The 22,488-nt window shown below is 35.4% G+C and overlaps 1 protein-coding gene across 4 annotated transcripts in view; it reads left to right on the forward strand.

The window, feature by feature from the left end:
• Window positions 1-487: 487 nt before the first annotated feature.
• The window catches only part of DPH6 (diphthamine biosynthesis 6), a 143,434-nt gene continuing 121,433 nt past the window's right edge, over window positions 488-22,488 (forward strand). For 2 of the 4 annotated variants that reach the window (XM_004687939.2, XM_004687940.2), the window contains exons 1-3: window positions 488-696; window positions 3,884-3,978; window positions 8,197-8,390. In XM_004687939.2, coding sequence (XP_004687996.1) covers window positions 674-696; window positions 3,884-3,978; window positions 8,197-8,390 — 312 coding nt within the window. In that variant the 5' untranslated portion in view covers window positions 488-673. Of the gene's footprint in view, window positions 697-3,160; window positions 3,234-3,883; window positions 3,979-8,011; window positions 8,095-8,196; window positions 8,391-22,488 lie in introns of those variants that run through there. The other 2 variants (XM_012728492.1, XM_012728493.1) reach the window with 2 other exon arrangements.

Genomic DNA, 22,488 nt, shown 5'->3' on the forward strand with positions numbered 1-22,488 from the left:
AAAACAGCTCTTGACCCTTGTTTTACTTAAGGCTGTATCACAAGAGCCTAAAAATAGTGTCAAGTAGATGTAAGACGATCCATATAAACCTGGCAAATGAACTTAGAGGTTAGATTTTCTTTCTCCAAAGATACTGCTCTTTAGTGATGGGCTTTAATCGACCCCTCAGCTTCTGTATTACACAAAAGGTGTAGCTACAGGAACACGACAGGTCAGGGGGCTAGCTCCTGATCTGGGTTTCGAGGACACAGGAAAAAGGAGCTAAAAAAGCACTCAACGGTGCAGTTAGCTTCTTAGAGCAGGCTGAGGAAGTCAGGGCCAACTTCCTCTCTTTCTGAGGTGACTTTGAACACTTTCCTACCCAAACAAGCTCGAGGCCACCGTGCAACTCTGCCCTTGCCCTTCTTCTGGCAGCTTCAGTGCCCTCACTTAGGTGGTCAGATCGCGCCTACACCTTTCTTTTCCGGGTCGGGCTGGTCTCGGCACGGTCCAAGGTGCGAACGTGGCGCAGGCTCGGCTTCGGGGCGCGCAGCCCCACAGGGGTAGCTGCGCAGGCCCGCGGACCGGCGGAACAGCGGACAGCTTGGCGAGGCCCCGGGCGCGTCACCGAGGCGCGGCAGCTGCGGCGGCGGCGGCAGCCTGTTCCCGCCCCGCGCGCACGCGCACGACCAACATGAGGGTCGCGGCTCTGATCAGGTAACGCGGCTTCGGGCCGCCGGTTCCTTGCAATCGGCTTCGCATCTCCGCCCGCGAACGGGACCGAGAGCCGTGGCCGCCACCGCCGGCGCCGAAAAGTGGGTGCCTGGGCCCCTGCCAGGCGTCGGGGGCGCGGCGGCTCCTCCCGATCACAGGAAGAGGTGGAGCCTCAGGGCCTTAGCGCCCAGGCCGAACGATCAGTGCTCGCGCTCGCTGCCCCTTCTGAACTTTCAGCTTGGATTCACCCGGGCAACTTTAAAATAGTACTGATGAGCTCACCGCCCAAGCTACGGCTTGATTGCTCGGCGCAGCCCGGCTCTGACTTAAAAACTGATGAGCTGTCAGAGCTACTGCTCGATTGCACTCCCTTCGCCACCCAGCCCGTTCCTCTCGCTCTCTGCGTGCTCTGAGGCTGTCCTCTCCAGTCTTCCCTTCACCTCCTCCGGGGCCTGCGCCCCAAGCCCTACCCACCCTTGTGTCCCGCATCTGCGTGATGACGAGCCTCGCCCCTCCCCGCCTTTCCTCGGGAGTTGGGATTGATCCTTTGGGCCTGTACCTTAGACTCAAGGGGGAAGCTATTGCTTCCCTGGGGGTGGATGCAATTGTATTCTCGATCCTTTTGCGGTTGCTGTGGACACCTACGATTGCTTTTAGAGTGACCTCATGCTTTCATACTCTATATTCCAAAACAAGGAAGAAATTCGTAGCATTGCCTGGACAACTAGTGACAGGCCAACCTAAACTTTTGCTTATTCTACCTGAGCTAAAGCACAAGGAAACAGTAACATTAAATAGGGAGTTTAGACTACTTGAATATTTGATGAGATTTGAACCTGTGGTCCTGACATGCTTCGCAACCATTTTCTTTGGTAAACCTGATGAAGAGTTCATAAACATCATTGGATATCCTAGAGAGTTCACGCTGACTGTAGTGACGTATTAAAGATTTTTGACCTAACGGTCTAATTAATCCCTTCTGTAGTGATAACAATACTCCAATTTCTTTTACTTCAATGCCTTTTTAGGAGACTAGCCTGTAATGTGAAAATAGTTGTTATTCAGTGAGTTTCTTCTTTAAAAGAGAGTGATTAAGCTTTGAACATTATGGTCTTCATTTCATCTGGATAGATAAAATTATATAAATAGTCCAGGAATTGAGAAATTTACATCCATAGTTTTCCAAAAGTTTAACCATTAGTCACCAACTGAAGGCTCAGCTCTCTTGAAGGGAGAGAGGGGTGGTATATCCCATTACTCTAAATATTCTGCAATGTGTATCTATTACTTTCACAATAAAAGGCAAGTTTAAAAAAAGATCATGCTGGAACATTCTTTAACTGTAAGATCTGTGTAAATGTTAGACATACTATGAGTATACAGCATGACATTTAGCTAACTATTAATACACACACATCATATACATTTGTATACATCAGCATATATTTTAATTTTAAGCTTAAATACAGTGCCTCTATTTGCAATATAGCTTTTATTTGTTTGTGTAGAACAAAATGAGTGTTGGGATATGCATTTTTTGGGGGAATTAGCAAAACCAGTACACATATATCTTCCTTATATAATGTTACACCGTAAAGAACATTATTTTCCTAGTATACAATTTTTAAAAATATCATTCAATTTTACAGTTGAATGATAACTTATGGACTAACTAGGCCATTCTCTAATTTTGTATTAAAGCATATAATCCCAAGCATTTTGTGTAATTTACTATCACAGAATTGGGAACTAAATTTCTGATCTTCTGCAGAATTTCTCATGTTACACATGGTAATATATTTTGTGACATTCTGATTGGTAAGGTAGTTGGTATATTCCAAACTTATTTGACCTTGAAAGCCTTCTGTTCTTAAAATAGTTTTTAGACCCTCCTTTTAAACAAGATAGTTAGGGAAACTTTATTTTAAAACACTTGAAATCTTAGCATATATATATTTTTAATTCTAAGGCTAAGTTCTGATTGTGGATGTATCCCCTTTAATCCACATCCATACTCTAAATGTGCTAAAGATTGGTCAGATCTTTTCTCCTGGGGAAATAAGGTAGTGAGGTTTAATAGGGAAAGCCTGAAAGATTTACTTAGCAGAATATCACACTCTAAAGAAAGAAAGAAAGAAAGTGTGATGTGTAGCTTCTGTTTGTCCTTTGCTGTCGCTGTTGTTCTGAGAAGTTATGGAATGATGGTTTTGATCATAGCATGGTAGATACAAGACAAACACTGGAAACTAATATAAAAGATAAAAAGACTAATTCTTAGGATAATCAATCTCTTTTCATTTCACAGACTACAAATAAACAAACATTCCTGAGAGTACATTTGTAGATCTCAAGCCATGATTGAAAAGAAGCAAAACAGGAGGAAAAAATGACAGGCAATGATAAAAGGAAGAAACCAGTATAATGAGGGATAGTAGAAGAGTAAACCAAAATAGCAGAAGCTGCCATTCAACCTTGTTATAGATGGACTTGCCCCTGTCTTGACTCAGCGATTTCCCTCTACCTTATACAGATTCAGTAAGGTAACCAACAAACAACTTGGTTCCCTTTCAATCTGTTTATTAGATTTATGGCTCAAGTCTTATCCTGCTATCACATATATAGTCGAGTACTGATAATACTGAAATTTAACTTATCAATGTAATTCATCATTTTGCTTTCTATCTCTACAGAATTTGAACCCACCAAGTATATCAAACTTTATCATTAGATTGGATCTCAAATCTTTAATTTGATCCTTTAATTGGTGATGGTGACCAATTGTTAGATTTCTTATCATGGAACAGATTTTTTCCTACCTCTTCACATAGAATTTCACCTAAGGAGTACATAAAATAAGTATTTAGCTGGAATATAAAATTGAATATTTTCATAAAGTACTTTGCATATGCAATAGAGTGTCATGAACCAAAAATATCATATTTTGTTAAGAATGAATGGTCTTCATTATAGTTTCTTAAGATCTTGGGATTAAACAAGTTTTGATATTTACATTCTTTTGCTATGGAAATTATATATGTATTTTGCATTCTAACTGTAAAGCAGACTTTCAAATACTCTAAAATTTTATATATATAATTAATTCTATTTTGATATCTTATGATTCTTATGATTCTGTGGTTACTAGTAGTAATGGTCATTCCCCTAATACTAATCTATTTCTATTTTTTAGTGGTGGAAAAGACAGCTGTTACAACATGATGCAGTGCATTGCTGCCGGGCATCAGATTGTTGCCTTAGCAAATTTAAGACCAGCTGAAAACCAAGGTACGTGGATTCCTTTATTGGGAAATTTCCCTCAACAACTGAAACCACAACTGTATAATTACATTCTGTTATATATGGTAGGCAAAGATAAAGGAGCCAATATTTATTTAGCACCTATTAGTTGTTAGGTTTTATACTAAGTGTTTTCACTTATACATCCTTTAATCCTCATATAAACATTTAGATAAGAGTTTTATTAGACAGATACTGAAGTTCTGAGTTTTATAAGTTTGTTCAGTTTAAAATAGCTAAAACAAGCTTGCAGAGCTGAGACTTGAAACCTACTGTTTCAGAAGGCATCAGAACATAACATCTTGCCTATAGATTACAGGCAATCTATAGATAAGATACAATCTCCTGCCTCAAGGAACTTGGGAAGTAAGACAAATATTGGTAAGTGACAATATGAATTTTATAAAAAGGATCTAATTTAGCCATCTTAGATTTAGGCTAAATGTGTGAGACTCAAAAGGCCTAACACAATACATTTCTACTTTTTAATGTGTGGTGACAGGAGTATCATCAAGCAATCTGCAGACCTCATTTTAGATACTTTTTTCAGTTTTCTCCCAAATAATGTTTCCTCAGCTGGGAAATTTTGCCCACCTTGTCCATATCTATATCCAAATTTCCCTTTTTTTATGACACTAGTCCTATTGGATGATTTGACTGCGTGTTAACTAATTACTCTTATGTTGACTCTGATTTGAATTAAGGTCACATTCTGAGATACTGGATGCAAGTTTTTAGACATAAGAATTTGGAGGGATACAATTCAACCTACAATGTATTTTTTTTGAAAACTGAGATATAATTGCTATTTAACATTGTATTAGTTTTAGGTGTAAAACCTATTGATTTGATACATGGATATACTGTGAAGTGATGACCACAAACAGTTTCATGCTTATTACCACACTTAATTACAGCATATCCCAATTGTAACTTTTTAAAAAAGAAATGTATTTATCAGTCTTATTTTTATATACTTATACCTCTATAATTATAGTTTGCAATTGCTAAAATGTGATAGGCAGAGTTTAACCCTTTTCAAACTTTGTCACTGCTTCTCCATATGGCTCTTTCAGTAAGACCATTTTGTCATTTGTTTTACCTAACATCTTTCTGGCCTCCATGCTTTTTTACTGTGCTGTTATTTTGAGATGAATTAAATGTATTGTATATATGGAGACATTTAATAGATATATAGTGACCTAATTAGAATGAGCCTTGAAGCAGTTGTTTCAGTTAGCTACTTGAAATTTTGTTCCTTCTATAAGTAAGACCCAAGTTATGATGGAAGCGAAGTAGGAGATATAAACCTTTTTTCTTTATTGGGGTATTGGTTAACAACCCTGAATATGCTTTAGGAGAATAGGTTCACACCTCTTCACATGTATGTTGCCACTGTACCCCATCACCATCATCAAAGCACCCATAGTCATTTACACTAGACCTTTGGGCCTCTCCCCTCACATGTTCCCCTACCCCCCAGCCCCCCCAACCCCTGTCTTCCTCTAGCACTCTTAATTCTATAATCAAATTTTTAGGTTTTGTTTTGGTTTGGTTTTGTCAGTTCCTCCCCTGTTTTCCAGACATGAATAAAATTGTCCAGTATTTCTCTTCTGTTTCACTCAACACAATTCCCTCCAGTTCCTTCCATGTTGTCTCAAATGGTGTTTATATTTTTATTTCATTTTCTATATACAACACATCTTTTTAATGCACTGTTATGTTGATGGATATTTAGGTTGTTTCCATAACTTGACCATTGTAAATAATGTCACAGTGAAAGAGGCATACAACTATCCCTTTGGATTAGTGTTTTTGTCTTCAGGTAGATACCTATGAGGAAAATTGTCAGGTCACATCATTGTATATTTATTTTAATTTTGTGAAGAACTGCCATACTGATTTTCATCACAACTGAATCAACCCACATTCCCATAAACAATATATGAGGGTTCCTTTTCTCCACCCCCTATCACCACTTGTTCTTCCTGATCTTTGGGATTGGCTCATTCTCATAGGCGTGAAGTGGTAAGAGATTATAAATGATAACAAGACTGGGAAAAGTCCCTGCAAATCCAGGATTTTACCACAGGTTTCTATCCATGAATAATAGCTCTTTACATAAGAGTGAAATGTTTGGAAAACAGTCTGTTCTGGCTTTAAATAATAAAGAGAAAACTCTGAGTAAAAATGAATAGGCTCCATACTGTGACTTCTATATTGTAAAAGAAGAAAGAGGATCTCCTTGTAGGATTATGTTCCCTATCAAAGGAAAAGAAATTCCCTTATTGTCTGTGGTCAGTTAGGCAAATGGTTTTTTAAGCTGTTTTGAGAGATCTTGATATTTGAAAAGCAAATGTTTTATAACATAATGTACATGTGTTATATTTTCCCTCAACTGTCTATATTGTCTTTACCTTTTCTATGTCAAATTATTATAATTACCTCATACTGAATTGCTAATGCATAATCTTCCATATGGGCATAGTTCACCGGGTGGGTAACAAACAAGTAACAAGTAACAAGCAAGTCTGTCTTTAAATTATATCTCACAGTGGAATAAAGACCTTTATTTAGAATATTGTTTGTGATAAAAAATTCAATAGTAAATGGCATGGGAACATTGTAAAGTAAATATTGGAAAATATCTGAACCTGTAGTAATTGTAGAAGAGAGATGGCTACAAATTGGGGACTGAAGAGGGCTTAGCTAATCTTGGTTTAAAGTCAGCAGGAAATTGAGGATTACTGAATGATTCATTGACTTCTTCCCCAACATGTAAGCCGAATGACTTGTAGACAGGTCTGTAGTATGTAGCAAAGATGGTTAGGGTTTTCAGTCAGGGGCCAGGAAAGGAATTTATTTCTATTAATGAGGACAATGCAAACTTGTCATAAAATTCAAGAAAGCATCTTTTTAAATTGGTAGTAGGAGCTCTGTGGTATATTAATTGAGGTGTTTCAGGCAACAGTGGAACCTTTTGGTTTTATTTGATCTCATATCACTGCTGTTCTCTAACTTCCATTAATAAATGTTATATTTTGGAAGGGACTAAATGCAGCCTTAAGGGAAAATCGCCATCTAGATTTTTGAAATCAGGAAAATGTTTTAAATATTATGCTAATATTAGGAGGTTTCTTGCTAAGAAGTTCCAAGTTCTTTAAACATATTCATTCAATTTATCAATAGCCTTTCAAACTAATGCATGTAAAAATCTAAAGTCTAACTTTGAGATAAGTGTAGACTGAAAGGATTTTGGGTGGCTGATGATATCTCTGCTTTCTCCTGGGACTGTGAGTAGACATATTTATAACAATAATGTGAATACATGGAAGCCAATCTAATGTGTGAGTTCAGAAATCTATGAGCCAAAATGTAATAGTGTATGGTGATGGGTTTGATTCTAGAAGCAGTCCTTACAATAGGTTCTTTATTGCCTTCTGATAGGATATTTTCACATTCATTGGAAAGGTTGGGCTGACTTGGCTTATGTGCATACATACATAGGGTACCTATAAGTCAGATTGTTTTGTAACCTTACTAAAAATCAGTTTTAAGTAAATGTTGTGGTATTATTGCATATAATCTTTATATATATCCATGACTCTTTTTTTCAAAAAGTAAGGTTACAAGATCAAAAAACCACTTCAGAATAGTTAAGTTCATTTGTATCATGAAAAAATCTATAGCCAGACCATAAGAGGAAGCAACATGGATACAGGATAAGTTTTGAATATTTTACCCATATTAATACTTGTTAAATCTTGTGAAAGTGATTGTGTCACTAATTTTACAATGTAAAATTGTAACTGCTCTAAACTTTTTTCTTACAGATACTTGTCACATTAACTAACTTGATATTTAATTAAGAAGATTTTCTTCTATGAGTCCACATGATTTGTGAATAACCTTGAATGATTTTAAAAAGATTAATGCAATAAAATATTTAATTGAATAAACTCCACAATTCATTGGATACATTACTTTCCCTTAAAATGTTTGTTGTATGAACTTTTTAAAATTCATATATAATTATATTTGTAATCATCAATAGAGTTGACTAGAGATAATATGAACTGGATGGCACTTCATAAATGCAGCAAGGTATAATAAATTTACTCTGCATGCAGTAAAAACTAGATGAATTTTCAAGTCCAGTGCCTTTTTCCCTTTATTTTGCTGATTATTTTCATTTAATTGTTGCAGTGGGGTCGGATGAACTGGACAGCTACATGTATCAGACTGTGGGTCATCATGCTATTGATCTGTATGCAGAAGCCATGGCTCTTCCCCTCTATCGCCGCACCATACGTGGAAGCAGCGTGGACACGGGACGAGTATACACCAAGTGTGAAGGTGATGAGGTGGAAGATCTCTATGAGCTTTTGAAACTTGTTAAGGTATGTGTGAGGACCAATTACAGCAAATGAATTTAGTGTATAACTTAGTAATACCTACTGGCTTATTTAGTAGTAAGTGATTTACAACTGTGAGTAACAACTGTGAGTAACCCAATTCTTTTCTGAAAGGATATTTTATTACTGTACCTTTGTGCTAAATCACGTTAAATTTGAATATAGTTTGGCACCCAGAATTGTACAGATACATTTTGAATGTTCATTATTGGGCTTGGCATATGGTTCTAGACACTGGAGATAGGGGGATGAACAGATCTGAAAAAATCCTTTTCTATCGGGACTACTTTCTAGTGGAAGGAGAGATAGTAATCAAAGAAAGAGATAATAATATGCTTGATGGTGGAGAAGAACTTGAAGAAGAATAAAACAGAGTCAAGGGGATAGTATTTATGGTAAGGACTGATAGTAGGCATGATGCAAAGAAAAGTGAGAGACTGAGCCTCACTTACATCTATTAGAAGAGGTATGAGTTAACTGTTACCATCACTGTATATAAGAGTTTGACAGCCACTGTGCATTCATTGTTAATTTCCCTAGACAAAATTTAGGAGAGAAAGTGTGGGACTCATATATCTAGTAAGTATTATATCCAGTGAATGTTAATTAATGGAGATTACATTATATTAAGCAATTATCTTTTTATTTTCATTATACCCAATTATTTGACTACAGTTCAGTATTTTTTTCCTTAAATATGAATTTTATCTACTCAGCTACAGTCAATTCACTTAAGGAATACTGGTGAAACAGAGAATTAAAGCCAGTATTTCCTGGCTGTGTTAACATTTCTTCACAAAGGAAAAAAAGATTTCTGTCTCTTCCTCTCCCAAGGAACACTGCATTTTTGTATCTCATTTCAGAAAAGTTCAGCCTTTCATAAATTATATTCTGGGCCTGTGTGGTAAAAATTACCTAGTCATAGTCACTTCAATGCTATCCTTTAAATTTGAGGCTGATCATAGCTTAATATCAATGAAGGATTTTGATTGAAAAATACATGAAGCCTGTATATACAAATTTTTCTAAAGTGTCCTTGCTTAAAATATTTTTTTGTATGTGAGAATATTTTCCTATTTATTTACCTATTAAAATAGAAACATAGTGAAACATTTAGGCTTGTTCCATAATTTACTGTTTGGTTGTGGATAGCACAAGAAATAGATACTTGTCAAAGGAAATCTGTTTCCTCCCTCTGGGAAGGCACCTACTAATAACAACTTGTTTGATGATCAAAGAAAAGCGGCTGGCATAACAGAGTCTCACCTTTAATGGTCTTCTCTTCATATAAACAGCTAAGATTTTGATAGTTTACTTTGAGTGAAAATTCTTCATTTTCAAAATTCTATCTTCAAAGTACAGGGAAACTGAGTAATACGTTTTTAGCATTAACCATTAGTACAGTGTGGTGGAACTCACACCAGAAATTAACTGGGGTGCTTAAAAGTTAGTGATAACAGATAACTTTGGAGAGACTTTATCATAATAACAACCTTCCAGGAAAGGGACAGATAATAAATTACAAATCAATTTAATTAAAAATGGGTAGATTAGTAGCAATTAAGAAGAAATTTCCCTTTCGATCCATGCTGTCTTTGTAGAAATGGATGGTTTGCCATTATCTTTATAGTAACAGCCAGTTATGACATAAATTATTGCTAATGTTAATTCTTGACAACTTGGCTTTGGAAGTTCATACATGGTAATTATTACTATAGTTGAAAGAGATGTTATCAAGTTGTCTAGGACTAAATAGTCCTTTCTTTTCCTGTGTGGAAATACTAATTTTAATACTGGATATTTTAAGGACATAAATATCAGAAATATATTACCTTTATGGAAGAGACTGTATAGTGAGGCTTTTATAGTTAAATCCACTTATACAAAGATTCTAATAATTCTGAATAATTAAGTAATTATGGAGAAAACAAATCTTGAAGTGCTATAATTCTTTAAGTTTGACTTCACTCTTTCTAAGAAAAAGATGGAGCTGCATTTTTTAAATCCTTTGAATATTTATAGAGCACTGAAAGCATTTACATTAATTTTCATTTTAAACATTTATTTATAATAGGTTGCAGTTGTGTGACTTTCACATTCAATCTTTTGTTTTAGAAGCTCTTTCTACACCCAAATATTAGAACTAATTATTAAGTAGGAGAGTTCTTTTTTGCAGAGTTAACTGATTAATTGTAGAAAATAATCAAGAAAGATTAGAGTTTGCAGATTTAGAAGTTTCCTAACGTTTGCAAAAGTAATAAAAAATAATAGCTGCAATGACCCATTATAGCCAAATGGCTGTCTCCTCTTGTGTCCCTCCTAGCCTTCCCCCTGCCCATCCCTCTTCTTTCCTCTTTCCCTCCTCCCCTCTCTTTCTTATTTTCTTTTTAAAATAGTTGAGCATTGAAGCCTCATACTGAGCTGCTTCTTGAGAACCGGTATCTCTACTTGCTCATGATTTCTCCACAGTAGTAACCTATGGGTGCAATGAACTCAGTAACATGGTAGGTTCGAACGTAATGAGTAAGTTCACAACTTATTTGTTATCTTTCTGCACAAATTATTCCTTTTCCTGTGTTTCCCTCATAGTTAGAAACATCATCACTTAAATCTAACCTTTGTTTCACCACTAACTAGATTTCCACTATTTTCTCTGTCCCGTCTACCACCACGACCACCACCACCACCATTTGATTTCTAAGACCTATTGATGTTCTTTAGCTCCTAAAATCTATCCCTTTGACTTCAGCCTTGGTCTGTGCTTTATGCAACCTTTAACCAACTTGCCATCAGCTGGCTTGTATAAATACTGAAATAACCCACTATTAATATAGTTTGGAACAATTAGCCTGACACAAGACTCTTTTAAAAGAGGTCCCTGCACTTCTACCAGTCAGAGGGCACCATTCCCACACAAACTTTTGAGTTCAGATTATAAGGAACTAACTACTTTTCTAGGAGGTTGCTTTATATGCCTGCATCTTGGCTTGTGCCTTTCTCTACCCTTCTTAGCTCTGTTCTCTTGAAAACTCCTTCTCACTCCACATCCTTCTAAGAAATCAGCTCCAGTTTACCTTCTTGTTTCTTCCAAGTCAGCCTACACCTACACCTCGGAACATTACTAGGATTGTTTTTGTGGCTGTCTCTTGCCCTGTTGTGTGTCCCTCAAATACATGTTTTCATTGTTCCTCTTTTTTACATCCATAAGTGGCCAGCAGTTTCTCAGCAAGTGGCTGACTCTTAAAGGATTATTGAACAAACTAGTTTAAAATTTAAGCAATTAATTTTTCATCTACTACAGAGGAGTCACAGCATTGTTACAAAACATGATATAGAACCATTGATAACTTCGCTTTATTATATTTCCTATTAGAATTTTAAGTGGATTGGGTATCATCCTGAAACTTTTCAGAATAAGGTGTCCTATCAGGTTTGGCAATGTTTCCATTAGAGTGATCAAAAATAATGTCCACCTGCAGGATATTTTATAAAAATGCTGAGCCAGACACTTTTTCAAGTTAATTTGGTGTCTTTAATCTTATTTAATTTTAGTGAATATTTACTTTGTGTGTTTCCTTCACTTTGGATCTTGAGAAGAAGCCTTCAATCATTGGGTGGCTCTGAAGCAAATCTAAAGGGCTGAAAGTGGAAGGACCATGTAGAAAGGCCTTAAGATTTATAAGGAAGACCCAAACTTGTGCTAATTAAATAGGCATGTCGCCTTGTGCAGATTGCTCCTGGCTGTTCAGCACTGCACAGCTTGCTTTAAGCCCTCTTAATTCCAAAGATTTTGGACATTAAACCTGGTCCTTTGGCACAAGAAACAGCTTTCTAGTGCTGATTCTGGACTCCAAACAGGAAGAGTTGGAATGAAAACAGACTAGTGTCAGTTGCATTACCAGGTGTGGCTTTGAAGCTATGTGTTCTCTGTCCTGTTCAGATGATAAAGTCAAGTATGCATGAGAAAGCACATGATGGATGGTCTGTCTGGAAAGAAAATGTTGGATCATACCAGTTATTACAGTTTATAAACTTATCTAGATTTAGAGATTTTATAGATGTCTCCTAAAGCCTAGGAGATGGGATTCTCTCTTCCTGATATAACTATCACCCTGTCTGCTCAACCTTGAACTTTCTCCACTTGGTTTCAGTGATGGTGTGTATATATTGCACATGCATCTATATATATTCTGCAGCCCCATAAAGTTGTAAAGTCACCAATTTGACTTTTATGTTCTTCTCTTCCTTTCTTCGATGAGCTATAGATTTCTTCCTATCTTATCATCGTCGCTGTATATCTTAAATTGTGTTGGGTTTGTTGACTTGTCATTCAAGTATCTTTCTGCTTTCAACCTATGGTATCTGTATGCTGTTATCTTTTGCTTCTCCTCCCCTACCCCCCCAACTATGCTACCATTTATTTTCTAAGAAACTTCTTGTAGATGTTTGCTTCTGGAGTTGTGTTGTATCAGACACTAGATATATGTTTCTATCCTAGTCTTTTATTTCTATGCATGTAGTTTACCTTGTCTTTATTATAGTCTCTATTAACTTAGAGACTTTCTATAGTCTCTAATAATCACTGAGAATACACTGCCAAGATTGACAAGTTAGATTTACTTTGTTGTTGTGTTTATTTTATGGGGGGGGTGCACAACTCTTTATTGGTTGGTTACACACTAATATGAAAAAACTGATCTTTTATATATGTTTTCCCTTTAAAATTGGGAACATTATCATTCGCCAAGCTTGTAGTATCTACATTATAAATACATTAAAAGTAATATCACTAAGTACTCAGTTTTAATTGATGAGTTGATTTAACAGTGGCTTATTTTGTGACATGCTGATGTGATAAAAATTTTGAATATGTTAAAAAGACGTTTTGTGTTTTCTTACCAACTTTCACTTATGTTCTATCAATAATAAACTTTTCTTACCTTTCTTTTGGAGAACATTGAATACTTCTGATGTTCCAGTAGTATTCTATGCTGTGGAGTAAAAGATATGTGACACATTAAGTTTCTGCCTCCATAGATATGAGGAAATAAGACACATAAACAGGAAAATAATGCACAGCAGATTAACCATTACAGTGTATCATTAAAGGGGTGCAGGGATTCAGAGCAGAGCAATCTGGGTTGAGAGTCAGAAGAACCCTTGTGGGGGAAATTATATATGATTTCCTTGAAAGTTATTTGGATTTTGAAAGAAAGAGAAAGAGAAACAGAATGGCTGAGGGAATGTTGCAAACTAAGGGTAGAGCTTAGCCAAAGTCACAGAAGTAGGAAATCATGAATACATAAGGGAAATCCTATGTGGTTCAATTTGGCTATAGCTCATAGCTTAAGTATGAGTAGGAAAAAAGTCTGAAAAGATTGACTGAAGTTAAAAGAGAACATTTTAAATTGGGGCAAGTATAATTATGAGAGTAGAGAACCCCTAAGGTGGTATTTTTCTAAACTCATTTCATTGGGTCTCAGCCATTTCCTTTTTTCTTTAAATGAAATAGAAGAAAATCGAAAATATCAAAGTGTGTGGTATACAGCTGTTGATTACTATTCTGTGAGAAGTGTGTGTATATCCTAGACTATTACTTTATATGTACATATTGTTGTCGTTAAACAAATTTGAAAGCTACAACCTTAAGGGAGTTTGCAAGATAAATAACAGAATTGTAAGACTGAGGGGAACTTCAAGGGAATCAGTGTCAACCACTACATATGCAAACAGTGGGTTAGAGAACTAGAACTCAGGAGACAAGGAGTTTGGATTGAAAAACTGAGATACTAAGCTAGCTCAGAAATTTGGAGGACCTGAATGGAGAAAGAACATCGGGAGAGGTGAAGTGGGGACAATGAAGAGGTGGCTTGAAAGGCTTGTTGAATTTGGTTATTTAAGTAAAAAGTGACTGGGGATCTATGAAAAGCATCAATGTTAATTTGTTTGCTTTTCTCAGCAATATTAATGATTACATGAATTACAGCAGCTATATATTATCAATATATCATCTTGGATTTTATAGTATCCTATTTTTGTCATCTCTTTAATCTGGTATATGATGGTATAGAAGATATTTCATATCAATCTGGGTTCATTTAGTCAGGATTATCTCTTAAGCGTTAGTGTTAATGGTCTCTTTAATTGAACATTTGACTTTTTTTTCATAGTTACATGTAGTATATATCAACTAAAGTATTTTATTCTTGTTTCTTCATTTTAAAAGTGTTTAGCACAGATTACAGAAGGAAGCAAAATGTATGATATTACATTTGACATAACAATAATGTATGTAGTTCAGATTCAGATTATCATAGTAATTACACTGAAGTTATTTACTTATAATCAAGCAAAATTTTTTCCCAGTTTTATTACAAAATAATTGATATAAAACATTGTCTAAGTTTACATATACATTCACTTGATACATTTATATCTTTCAGAATGATTGCCACCTTAGCAGTAGCTAACATTATCATCTCTACTTAATTACTGGTATTTCTTTTTGCTGTAGAAATATTTAAGATCAACTCTCTTAGCAACTTTCAATCATATAATACAATATTACTAGCTATAATCACCATGTTGAACATTAACATCCCAGGATTGTTAATTTTGTTAATCTTACAACTAACTTTTACCCTTTCACCAATATTTCTCTATTTCCCCTTCCCTATCCCCTAGTGACCACCACTCTCCTTGTTTCTCTAAGTTTGACTTTTGGGATTTCACATGCAAATGAAATTATGAAGTATTAGTCTTTTTCTCTGTCTAACTTATTTTACTTAGTATAATTCCTTCAAAGTTGATCAAAGTTTCTCACAAATAGCAGTTTCCTTTCTCATGATTGAATAATATCCCATTGGTGTATAAAACATTCCCTCTATATGCATACGTGCAACTTACACTAAATCTTTATTCCTTTTTCCATTGATGGATTAGGTTGTTTCCCTGTCTTGGCTACTGTAAATAATGCTGCACTGAATGTGGGAGCACAGATATCTCTTGGAGATAGTTAATTTATTTCCTCCAGAAATATATACAGAAGTAGAATAACTAGATATTATGGTAGTTCCTATTTTAATTTCCATTTTGCTTTCCACAGTGACTGTAACAATTGGCACACCTACCAACAGTGCACAAGGTTTCCCTATTTTCCACTCCCTGTCAGCACTAATCTGTTTCCTTTTTATTGAGAGCCTTAGTAATGTATGTGAGGTACTACCTCACTGTGATTTTGACTTGCATTTCCCCATTGATTAGTGTGAAAAGTGTTGTTACTTTTCACGTACTAATTGGCTATTTGTGTGTATTGGAAAAATGCCTATTTAGTTCCTCTGTCCATTTTTTAATTTGGTTACCTATGGGTTTGTTGTTGTAGTTATGTTGTATGAGTTATTTATGTATTTTGGATATTAATCCTTTGTCAAATACATGATTTACAAACATTTTCTCTCATTCTCTAGGTTGCTTTTCATTTTGTTGATTGTTTCTTTTGCTGTGCAGAAGCTTTTCAGTTTGATTGAGTCCTACTTTTTCATCAAATAGGAACCTTAGTGGGTATCGTAAACATTTTGAGTTTCAGCTTGAACCTGGCTTCAGATTTATAATTAGCTGACCTCTTATATTTGACTTAAGGTTTTTCTTTAGTCTCTCACTCTTTATGACTTATCCTGCAAACTCCTACCAGTCACATTTGTCTCTTCATTAAATTTGCATTACCTACTATGATCCTATTATGTTTTGTCTTTTCACAGTATTTGCCTTTATGGAACCTGCACTCCACTTAACTATATTATTATCAGAATTCATTCCCCACCTGTTTTCCTACTGCCATGCCCTGAACAAAATATCTTCGTCTCAGGCACCCTCATACTCCATTGTATCTCTCTTAGAGTACGTAATTTGTCTGTTTGTCTTGATATACAGAGCTACTGGCTTATTTGTTTATCTTGTGAATTTTGTTTTAAGACTGCAAATATCTGAGAGGCAAGATATATATATGTGTGTGTGTGTGTGTGTGTGTGTGCTTTCATTATGCGACTCCATACAATTCTTGGACTGTACCACCATTGTGTTCAACTATATTTCTTTAAATTCAGCTGTTCTATGAGTAAAATATGGATCTGTCTCTCCTTTGTCATATCTGTTTTAGAATAAATAAGAATTTATATAAAAATTTCTTTAGGTTTCTAGTAGGAAAGATGCTATATAAGTCCCTCCCCCACCCGCTTACCCTGCAATTCATGTCATTATCAGGTCTTCTTTCTCTATCATTCCCTAGGTTCCAAAATAATCCAATAAGGCTGTATAAATGAATTTTCTCCCTAGCATACAAAGCTTCATTAACATATTAAGTTGTAGCTGCAAGTTGGCATTGAGATGAGGGTAATTCCTCTTAACTTTATTAGTAAGTTAACGCAGAGAAGAAAAAGAATGGTAATCATTCAAATTGTGAAGGAGGTTTTAATGGGGACAAATTTATATTACATATTAGATTGGCTTTCTCCGTCTACATTTGTTTCCTATAATTTTTGGTCATTCTGAGTCTCTTTTAGACTCCCTAAGTCAGATAATTCAGCTTTACAAGAGACATGTTGAGTTAATGTTTTTTCTCCAGCTTCCTACATTAAACTATAGAGTGAGTCATTTCAAAAAAAAAATATAAAGGGGTAAACTCAAATATAATAGAGGTCTTTATTAATAAATGCTTTCTTTCCATAAAAATTATTTTGACATGTTCTTTTAGGATTTAACTGTGCTTATCTTTAAAATCTAAGCAGTGTATTTTCTATTAACTCATTTGTAAAAAGCCTCAAGCAAAGGCTTCTATTTGAAAGTTACATGAACTGAGTTTAGAGAATTTAGACTTGAAAGACTATATGAAGAATTAAGATGTAAAAAATGGCTCTGTGAATGTCCAGAGGCAGTTCCTGTATATAAGAGCAATTACCTCTCAGCACTGGCAGAATAATACTACTCTTTTTTTAACAGCGACAGTGCCATGGTGATCACATTGTCTACTTGCACACAGTAGGTGCTCAATAAGCAGCTATTAATTAAACTTACTAAAGTTAAGGCTATCTAACTTGACAAAATTCAGCTAATGGTGATCTTTGTGGATTTCTATAAAAAGACCAGAGAGCCAAAACTGTTCATCAGATATATATTTCCCCTCCATATACAAATTATTTGCTACCAATTATAGAACTAGTTCTAGAACCATTGAAATGGCATTGAAATGGCCTGTGTCAGAAGAGCTAAAAAGACACTTCTCCAAAGAGAAAATACAGGTGGCCAACAGGCATATGAAAAAATGTTCAACATCACTTATAATAAGGGACACACAAATTAAAACCACAATGAGATACCATCTCACACCAGTGAGAATGGCACATTTTAAAACAACTAGCAACAACAAATATTGGCAAGGATGTAGAGCGAAAGGAACTCTCCTACACTGCTGGTGGGAATGCAAACTAGTACAACCACTATGGAAAGCTGTTTGGATGTTTCTAAAGCTGTTAAACATGGAGCTTCCCTACGAACCAGCAATCCCACTCCTAAGTACCTGCCCAGTAGACACAAAAACAATGGTTCTAAAGGACACCTGCATCCCATGTTTATTGTCGCTCTATTCACAATAGGGAAGACATGGAATCAACCCAAATGCCCAAAAGTAGATGATTGAATTAAAAAGATGTGAGACATATAAACAATGGAAATATATACTCAGCAACCCATGCCTTTTGCAGCAAAATGGATGGAGCTGAAAGGGATTGTGCTTAGTTAAATAAGCCGGGAAAAAAAAAGAAAAATACCAGATGTTTCACTCATAGCAAGAGTATAAGGAATTGGGAAAAATAAAAGCAACTGTAGTAAAGAAAAAATGAAAAACAATGAACAACTATATGCCAGAGTCATTTTATAGGGGTGGAGAGGGGAATAGGCTCAAAACTGGGGTGGGGTAGGAAGAGTGCATGGGATTTTGGTGATGGCACATGGTTGAATTGGTAGTGGGAAGTCCACAGGGATTACAACCGAGATGGAAAAATGAACAAAATGAAGACTGATGTAAACATAAATCAATAATAATAAAAAAGGACTTTAAATACATTAACTTATTAAATAAAAAGAAAGAAAGAAATGGCCTCTGATCAGTGTAAGGCTAGTGTCTTACGGATTCTTTCCAAGTAGTAATTTTGCAGGGACCTAAGTATGTTGGTGGGGTGGGGTGAATCATCATCATTGGATAAACAACCCATGGACTTCTTTTGAGTATTTGAAGATTGAGCTCCTTCACTAACTTATTTATCTTACAGTCATTTTTTTTTTGTGTGAGTTCTTTAACAATTACCCAAGTTGTAGGGGTTCTGTGGTCATATATTCTTAACTTGATTACAGAAAGCTAATAAAAATCAGTGTAATGGACTTAGTGCAGCATAGTGTGATACTTTTTTTTTTTAAAGATTTATTTATGCATATAGAACTGGGGGACAGGCCAGAGGTGAAGGGGTGGTGAGAGGATTTGCCAGAGACAGAGTGGGGAACAGAACATGCCAATGAGTACACTGCTGTGAGGGTCAGCAGGCGGATCAGGAGAGGTCTGCGATGCCATGTTGGTCAGACCCGAGGTTGGGGATCGAACTCATGTTGAAGTGACTTTAACTTCTTAATGCTGTGCTTTAACCCACTGTGCCACTAGGGGGGGCTCAACATTGAGCCAAGATTTCTTAATCTTTTAAGACAAGATTTCTTAATCTTGAGGAGAGGGGTATTTTGAACTCTGAAGTTTTGTGTAAATTTCTTGGTTATGTAGATTTTTCTGGGAAGAGGTTCAAGTTTTTATTATAGTCTCACAGTGGTCTGTGCTTTTCAAAAGTTTAAGAACAACTGTTTTAATCTCAATTTCACAAAGTTTTACAGCCTGAGGGGTATTCATAATTACTTAGGTCAGGAATCAATTGTCCCTCTGGGCCTGAAACTCTGTTCTATGTCCTCTGGACCTTTCAAAGAATGAGGAAACGTGTCAGATGGAGTACCTAAGAGGAGATGAGAATGTCATGCATCTCTCAAGAAAAACATTTGAAAGCTCTCAGAGAGAATACAAAAGTCACATCTTAAAATTCCAGGTAAAAACCAGTGGGGACCAGTGAAGAGGCCATTGATTTGGGGACTTGTATGTATTCTTCCCGGTTCCTTACAGGCCTCTGGATTTTATGTTGAATGAGAGAAGGATTCCAAAAGACATTGTTACTGATTTTCTCAAGTGTCATTTTCTGGTTTTGAAGTTCTATAGAATTTAGTTACTCTTTTGGGTAGTTACATTATGCCTTGTTTTACATAATCATAGTCATATGTAGTATATCTTCCTTGTTAGTTTATAATCTGTTGAAGGCTGGGGCAATGGGGCTTTCCACTTTGGATACTCTGTGGTATTCCCAATGGTGCTTGTTCTTTGAAGTGCTCATAATTTTTTGTTGTTTATTTGCCCTAGGTATGCTGTTGAGGATTTCTACCGTATCAAACATTTAACTTTATGATTTTCCAAAGGTAGAATTTCCCTCAGGGCTTCGTCTTTATAGTTTCATCTTAATGTAACTATTGGAGAGTATTTTACTTCACGTAATTCATTTTGATTTCTTTTTATGTTGATTTTAGAAAGTCTACTTTTTATTCAATAGTTTTTTTTAATCTTTTTATAATTATAATTGATATTATTTATGTAGCACTGTTAGTAACTGTTATAAGTTATAGCCATTATTTGTCTATTTTATCCTTACATCAACTCTGGTTTATTATCCCATTTTGCAGACAAGTAAGCTGAGATAGAAATGCTAAGAAACTTTCCAGAGGTTAGCCTACTACCACTAAGGTTGTAGAATACACACTTTTAATCACTTCACTCTTCTACGCTCTGATATTTCATTTGGGTTCATTCATGCATATATACCCATAAAACAGGACAATGTAGTGCATCCATAAACCAATAAGGCTTTTGTGAATTAGCAGTGAGACAGAGGGACAGACTTGTGGTTTGATAAAGGGAGGTGGGGCTAGTAAGCCAAGGATCAAAACGATTGGTCTGTGTTTGATCTCCTCTCATTTTAGAGTTCTCAGAGTAGTTTTAGATCACTGCTACCCAATGTGTGATCTAGGAATGGGTGCTCATCCATGAAGTAATTGTTATCTGTCCAAAGGCAGCAATTTATAGAAATTGAAACTACAGTTATAAACCTTTTATAGATATTTAAAAATAATTTCACATCAATTGAATATAATGATAAATACCTGAATTTTTCTTGTATTTCATATATTTTCAAATATCTTCTATTTCGTATATTTTCAAATTTTCATTTTTTGATAATTCCCTTTAATGACAAAATTGTCAGTCTTTAAGGGCATACAGATTTTTTTTTTTTAATGTGATCTATAACACACAGTTTTAGAAGTCCTATTCTAGGCAATAGCTTTGCAAATATTGTTAATCTGAAAGAGAAAAGGTATGATCTATAGCTTGAAATTCTATTCTATTCTAACATTGTTTCTGAAGATGAATTAGTAACTAGTATATTGGCTACTTTCTTGGTTTCTCTATTCCGTAAGAGTGTCCCTAAATTTGAATTGAATTTTTGGGAAGGGGGACAGATTTCATTTTTTCCCTTATGCTCTAGTACTTTCCTCAAGAATAACACATTTTAATTAAGTCCTTGATCCAAGATAAATGTATGAGGAACTTGTCTATCATTCATAATTATATTCTCATTCCTTTACTTATAAGATAATTCAGAATATTTTTGTGTGTTCATATTGTTCCCTGGAATAAGAAAAATAAAAAAGATACCACCAGAACATTGTTGATGATACTAAGTATAATAAAATTTTTCATTTATGGAAAGCAAAGGTAACTTTGGTAAGATGTTTACAACACCAGTTGAGTTTTTAAAATTCTTCTTTTTCTTTTTGGGAAGGTTGAGAAGTTCCCTTCTGTAATACACTGTGTTGTAAAATAATCTCATGCAGAGTTACCAACTGGGTGTAACAATTTGGTCTTTGAATATCCATATAGTTGCCCAACTCCTGTTTAAAATAGTCTTTTTTGGTGATGCTGTCAGGTGCCACATAATGAAAAATGTATTGCTATATCTGAGACGTTTAAAAGTTGACCTCCAAATTGAGAAATGGGCTAAAGAAACAAACAGGCATTTCACAGAGAAATTTAAATGGTGAAAATATATTTAGCTTTATTAACTCAAGAAATGTAACTATCAATTTGAATGGATTAAGAAATGGTACTGGTTTGGGAGAAGCAGGTATTCTATCTAATGTGCTGCCATCTGCCTTATGAATTGGTTCTGCCTTTCTGGGAGTAACTTGGCAAATTCATCAGACACAAAAAATTCACTCCCTCTTCACCAAACAGTTCCATTTTGGAGAATTTAAGAAAATATGGAAGATTTAGAAATAACTGGCAAATTAGTATATCTATATAATGGCATACTGAAGGGCATCGAAAATGAAGTTACAGAAATACTTGTGTAATTCCAGTCTTGTAAAATGTATTCATAGAACTATGTTTCTGTATTAGATAAAATACCTGAAGGCTGTATTTTTAAATCTACATGGAAAGTAGTAAAAGCGTGTAATTTTTTCACATTTGAAATTTTTGGTGTTTTTTTAACAAATGAGTACGTATTACTTTTGAAACTGCTTTGTTGAAGATTTGGGCTCCATTTTAAAATGCACAGAATGGTAGAGGAAGAAAGGAAACCTGATAATCAACAGGATGTTGCCATTCCCTAGGTCCTTTTCTGAAGGTTGATGAGGAGTCTGTTTTTCTTTCAGAGCTGGTTCTTGAAAGCTGTGTTTGAGTTGGGTTATTTTTTTCCTTTTCTGTGACAAATGCCTATCATTTTCTAAACAAAAAAGCCAATGTCCCAGTTAGGTGTGTGGAGTTCTTTTCATTCACTAGCAGCCCTGTTGTGTTAATACTGAATAAGCAGAGACAGCCTGACTGGTGGTGAAAGATGGTAAGCCAGCCTCAGGGCTTTTTCTGGTCAGCCCTCAAACCTCTGATTGCCAC

Source organism: Condylura cristata, unplaced genomic scaffold (genome assembly GCF_000260355.1).
Source record: "Condylura cristata isolate star-nosed mole 26May11 unplaced genomic scaffold, ConCri1.0 scaffold00023, whole genome shotgun sequence".
In the NCBI taxonomy this organism is placed as follows: Eukaryota; Metazoa; Chordata; class Mammalia; order Eulipotyphla; family Talpidae; genus Condylura; species Condylura cristata.